The sequence below is a fragment of the Diaphorina citri genome, unplaced genomic scaffold (genome assembly GCF_000475195.1).
Source record: "Diaphorina citri unplaced genomic scaffold, Diaci psyllid genome assembly version 1.1 scaffold2208, whole genome shotgun sequence".
In the NCBI taxonomy this organism is placed as follows: domain Eukaryota; kingdom Metazoa; phylum Arthropoda; class Insecta; order Hemiptera; family Psyllidae; genus Diaphorina; species Diaphorina citri.
In genome coordinates, this window is record NW_007379633.1 from 18,473 (window position 1) to 24,452 (window position 5,980).

The window sequence follows — 5,980 nt, forward strand, 5'->3', positions numbered from 1 at the left end:
TTATAGAAAATTCAATCATTGGATTTTTGAACAGATTGATCCTTTGGGAGCCATGTAGGTAAGAGTCTAATATATCGAACCTAAACCGAGGTTTGATAGAGGGGATGTAACTGCTAGGGTCTTATCGTCCCGAAATCCAAGAGATAAGGAAGACAGGATAGGAGAAAGCCAGCCGTTCCGAGAACGAACCTTATCCCTTCAGGATAAAATCCGCCCCGGGCGGGAATCAAACCAGAGAAGAGGATGATCATTCCATGACCAGTGCAGCAGCTGCATAGGAGACAGAAGAATCATTCTTGTGAGTAATCCGTTGTGACTGAGCATACTTCAAAAATTTCATGTTCAGCTTGTGCCCATTTGACACTGCATTTGTCTGAAGGTGTTTCACAGCCTACAAGCAAGTAATGGAAAAAAGAAGGTTAGAAAAACAAATATTTATTATTTAGATAAGATATTATAAAGAACTATGTACACAAAATAATTTTCCTTCTTCTCTCTCTGCTACTTAGTGGTATTTTTTCAAAATAGATTATTATTTTTATTAATGGGTCAGAGATCATGACAAATTTATTTGTTTCCAATAAATAAGAGTTTAATGAACTGTAGAATTATAAAGATTCCATCTTAAATCAGATTTAGGGGACAAAGACAAAATTACATTACCTGTAATAGAACACCAATAGGGTGGCGTCCACAAATGGTGTTTCCATATTGCTCGAGGTACTCAGTGAAGGCTGATGGGTTCAAGGTTTCTATTGTGTCCATTCCCTGAGAAGAAAAACCAATTGAAAAATGTGAAGAGAGGTTTATAAATAGAATGTTTTACCTTGTTTACACTGCCAGCATAGGGCTGAAAATCCCTTCTCATGAAGAAGAAAAAAAAAAGTTTAAAATACTGTAGGTTTGTACTACCTGATGATTAAAGAAAAGTAGTTATTGAATATACCTAAGGTCATTAGCTATGTTTCTGATGAACACTTACTTTTTATGGTTGGACTGAGATTTATTTCCAAGTGCCCACGCAGTTCTAGATCAAAGATTAAACAGACCTCTACTTACGATCTTCATTTATACGTTTTAGCAATCCATGTTCTTTCTTACTTTCCTTATCCTATTCCTCGTGGTGTAGGTACCTCGTCTAACTCTGTCGAAAAAAGTCGTCCATCTACTCTAAGTTTATCGCCTTTGGTAGGTATGCAGATGCAGCCACTCTGCACAACGTACAACTATGGTATAGGTCGAGGCTTAAGAGGAGGGGCAAACAGCCCTAAAGGATAAGTTGAGCTTGTACGAGTCCATGGTATAACAAATATAGGTAATATTTACCTACGTTATACGAGTACATACCTAATATTTATCACAGTTCTTTTTTTCCCCTTTGGCTCAACAATTTAATATCACAACCGCTTCATTAGAAAATCAAATAATGATATAATATTCAAAGGTCAATGCAGGAATGCAGGTGACCTCAAGGTGATCGTGTGGAGACTTATCTCAACATGATAATTATTATCAGGAAAATGAAATGTCACCAATGTTTCATGTTTCAATAATGAGAATTTAATCTCTCATTATTCGATTGAAAATCGAATGCAATATTACATGAAAATGTCGACTGACGTTATTTAATCCTTTTTGGCTTTCTTGTGTTGTGTAAATTCAACGTGCAGTTCCGTAATAGGTATTTTATTGAACAAGAGATTTGCATTCGTGGGCCCCGCAGGGACATTTTGAGGCTCCGGAGGGACGTAGGGAATTAATGGAAAAAGTTTGTACGCCATTGAACTGATATTTTATCTAGCGGAGTAAACTCATACGTGTTTAAAATTAGACCCAAAATTTTGGGAGTAAACTCGTACTTGTCCTGTCAAAAACAACCGTGGTGTCCGTTGTACCGTTTTGGATAGAGGGAACTGTAACTGCTGAGGTCTTATCGTCCTGAAAGCGAAGAGAGAAGACAGGATAGGAGAAAGCCAACCGTTCTGAGAACGAACCTTGTCTGTTTGGGATAAAATCCGCCCCGGGCAGGACGCGCTACCCTCCAAGCTAATTAGGCTTGAATTTTGTTTCAGTTGTTTCCAAACATAGTCGACCGTCCGTCGATCGACTATGTGTGGACACACCTTAATGTTAGTTTTCCATGTCCCTTCAGATGTTTAGCACAATGACTGATAGCTCAACAAATAAACTGATTCAAATTCCCTCTGCAATATCTTCGGGCGTTCATAATGTAGCCGGCTGGTTAAAACAGGTAACTTGTTGCTCTTTTGCTGGTGGTGTGACGTCCAATAATCAAGGGAAATAAAAGCGAAAGTTTTCATGATTATAGGTATATGGGTACGTCGACAGGCTCTTAACCGGAAGTGCCGGGTTCGAATTTCGAGATAGGACGGATTTATTTCGTATTGTCTGGTCAATAGACTCTTAGGCGCACGGGGAATGCCGGGTTCGAATTCTGGGTAAGGACGGATATTTTTCGAGTGAGTAATAGTTTTCGGATAGATATTATAGGTTTTATGAAATAACAAAACGAACCAACCTCAGTGGCTCAAGCAGTTAGCGCGGGAGGAATTTCAGAACTGGAGGTTTATGGCATGTGTGGATACACCTTAACGTTAGTTTTCCATGTCCCTTCAGATGTTTAGCACAATGACTGATAGCTCAACAAATAAACTGATTCAAATCCCCTCTGCAATATCTTCGGGCGTTCATAATGTAGCCGGCTGGTTAAAACAGGTAACTTGTTGCTCTTTTGCTGGTGGTGTGACGTCCAATGTCATATGGATATGTGACTAGATGGCTCACACCTACGCTATTGGCTTAGCTCTTTGTACATCTTCAGTAGTACTCTGTAAGACAACTCTTTTAGATGGCTGAAATGTAGCTTTTATGTGTTAGTTTTAAGTACACCTACAAGTTGAATGTTCTTTTTTGGGGTAATCATATGAATGTGTAATGTTAATTTTTATGTTGGGTAGAAAATATTTTTGCACCTCACCACTCTCTCTGTTTTCTGTTAGAGTTGTTAGAGAATTTTCTGTTAGAGTTATCTGATTTTTCTGTTGATGTACCTACTTGTACTTGCTTCATTGAAATATTTTCAAATGAAAATGGCCTCCTACGCACAGAGTTCCAAATGAGGGAAATTTTACTGTAGTCAAGTGTTAGAGGGTACCTAGTTAGACAAATTAGGTAAATACCATACCTAATACCTACCTAGGTCCCAGACCTCTGACCTAGACGCTATTGCTCTTTTTGACTTCCTCAATTTTGGACAAGCTTGCTTGGCAGTTTGCCAATTTTTGGGAACAGTTGTCAGGTAGGATTGCAACCAGTTTCATAGTATTGTACCATCCACCGCAGCAGGGGTAACTTTGTAACTATCTTGAAGAAGTAAAAAGCATGTTTCGTTTATTTTTTATGCATTTCTTATGTTAATTATGTTCTGTCTGGATTAAAGTTTAGTATTGTACCATCTACCGCAGCAGGGTTAACTTTGCAACTTACCTATCTTAAAGAAGTAAAAAGCATGTTTCGTTTATTACTTTTTTTTTTATTAATTTCTTATGTTAATTATGTTCTGTCAGAATCTGTCTGGATTAAAGTCTACACACAGTGTGATTTATAAATTGTTTCTTGTTTCGTCTTCTTTTTTTTTTTTTTTTGATCATTTATCTGCTATCCCAGAGAAGATAAAGTACATCTCACGGACTTGTAGTTTATAGCTCTGATCATCTTTATTTATGCACGGTTTATTTTAGAATAGTACCTACCTAATTAATTATTTTTTTCATGGGCTCGCTCAGTTTGGCTGACATCTCCACTGTTCAGGTCAAGGTTTTGCTTGGTAACTCTGGGATAGGTAGATGCGCTACCCTCCAAGGTAACTAAGCTGGCTTACAGGGAAAACTCTTTTTTTTTTTTGTGAAATCGAATTTGCGTTGCCCAATGTGCCTCAAAATCATTTGATTGTGTTCAAGGTTCACACAAGTGTCCCCTATCCTATCCCTGAGGTATATTTTTGGCAAATCGTCAAACAAGCACACGTCGGAAAAAAATGATAAAAATATACGAGTTGAGTTGTAAATAAAGATGTCTCTGATTTTTATTCCCGTATTTTTTTTTTTTTTTTTTTTTTTTCCTTCAAAAAACTTCGAACAAAAACTTTTTTTAAGTCCGTTTTTTTTTTTTTTTTTTTTTACCTTGCAAAAACTTCGAACGAAAACTGTCTTTAAGTCAGTCTTGACCGTTCCGAAATCGAATAAGGGAGAAGCATTTTTTTTGTATGTGTTATTTGGCGATTTTTAAGCTGTGTTGATCAAGCATCCATCGATCAATGATCAATCAGATCAATGTCGACTGAGCCGGACACAGCTTTAGAACGCTTATCACTTTGTTTGTTGCATACGTTGTTTGTCACGGTCATGGTCATATGGTTTTATTTATTTCATTGGCCCGTGTAGTTTTTATTCAGTTATCTATAGAATCTATTAGATGAAATATTGGATGTCAATGTGGATGTCAATGCGTGCCTAGTTAATTATTTGTCGCTACATTTGTCTAGTCATTTAGAACGTCGCTTTGTTCAATTGACTATTTTCGCCAATTAGCTACTTAGTTCTGTAAGTAAACAATCTTTTATTCTACTCTTGGTATTGATTGGTTATTACATTATTATTTACTTATTAGGATAATAGAAGTAGATTGCAATTCGCTGGAATTTCACTTCACAACATTTCCATTACTCACAGATCTCATTGTCATTACTTTGCTAAGGTATCTCCTAGTCCACATTCCACGACACAATTGATCTAAGACCAGACTGTTAAACTCGTTTAGTTGATTTAGCTTGATTTCTATTATTTTGCTTGCTTAGGATAATAGAAGTAGATTGCAATTCGCTGGAATTTCACTTCACAACATTTCCATCATTATTCACAGATCTCATTGTCATTACTTTGCTAAGATCCACATTCCACGACAGTCCACATTCCACGACACAATTGATCTAAGACCAGACTGTTAAACTCGTTTAGTTGATTTAGCTTGATTTCTATTATTTTGCTTGCTACATTTTCATAATAAGGTAAAACACCCAGTCATCGACACCCTTAAGGATTTTTTCATTTTTAATTTGCTATAACTCGTCCATTTATTTTTCTATTATTTTGCTTGCTCCTTTAGCTTTTGGCTGATTAAATGTTTGTGCTACGGAAATTTTGCGGCGTAAGTACCTACACACATGTATTTTTGCCTTGCTTGGCTTTTATATATATAAAAAAAAACATCCATTCATTCTTACTTTAGGTTTAGGACTTCAAAAATATTAAAAAAGAAAAAGAAAAAATAGCGATCAATTTTACATTACCTTCTAGGTATTTGAAGGTAACTCGGTATTTGAAGTCCTGATTGATATACGAATACGAGTACGTACGATATGAATAAAACTATATAAACTCATATTAACCGTACAGGCTGTCGACATACAGAAACAAAGTTTCTCATCAGCATGAACTTTGAAATAATCCTTTGTCCGTCTAAACCAAACTTCTCAGGTCAGCCTCTCAAGCTCAGACCGTCTCAAACACCGCGGTCTGTCAGGCGGTCTGAGTGGCATCACATAAAAGGTTCTATGGCTTTATAAATTGACGTTGCTTTCAGCGTCAAGTTGGTATACCGCGGTCTGTCAGGCGGTCTGAGTGGCATCACATAAAAGGTTCTATGGCTTTATAAATTGACGTTGCTTTCAGCGTCAAGTTGGTAATGCAAATAAATCTCATGAAGTCTTGACACAATACACTCGCGTCTCATAGTAATCAACTGATAATGTGACTATAATTACCATACTCTCTGTTAATTATCATTGTTTTGTTGACATAGGACAAATAGTCATATCACACATCATAGTAGTGTTCGTTTTATCTTATTGTTGTGAGCAAATGAAAAAAAAAAAAAAAAAAAAAAAAAAAAAAAAAAAGAG

General features: G+C 36.5%; 1 protein-coding gene across 2 annotated transcripts in view; it reads right to left on the minus strand.

Moving 5' to 3' along the window:
- Nucleotides 1-233: 233 nt before the first annotated feature.
- Nucleotides 234-5,980, minus strand: part of LOC103518488 (protein MEMO1) — an 18,815-nt gene continuing 13,068 nt past the window's right edge. For both annotated transcript variants that reach the window (XM_017447823.2, XM_008483555.3), the window contains exons 5-6: nucleotides 664-768; nucleotides 234-391 (exon numbers count right to left, since the gene is read on the minus strand). In XM_017447823.2, the coding sequence (XP_017303312.1) occupies nucleotides 248-391; nucleotides 664-768 (249 nt within the window). In that variant the 3' untranslated portion in view covers nucleotides 234-247. The remainder of the gene's footprint in view (nucleotides 392-663; nucleotides 769-5,980) is intronic.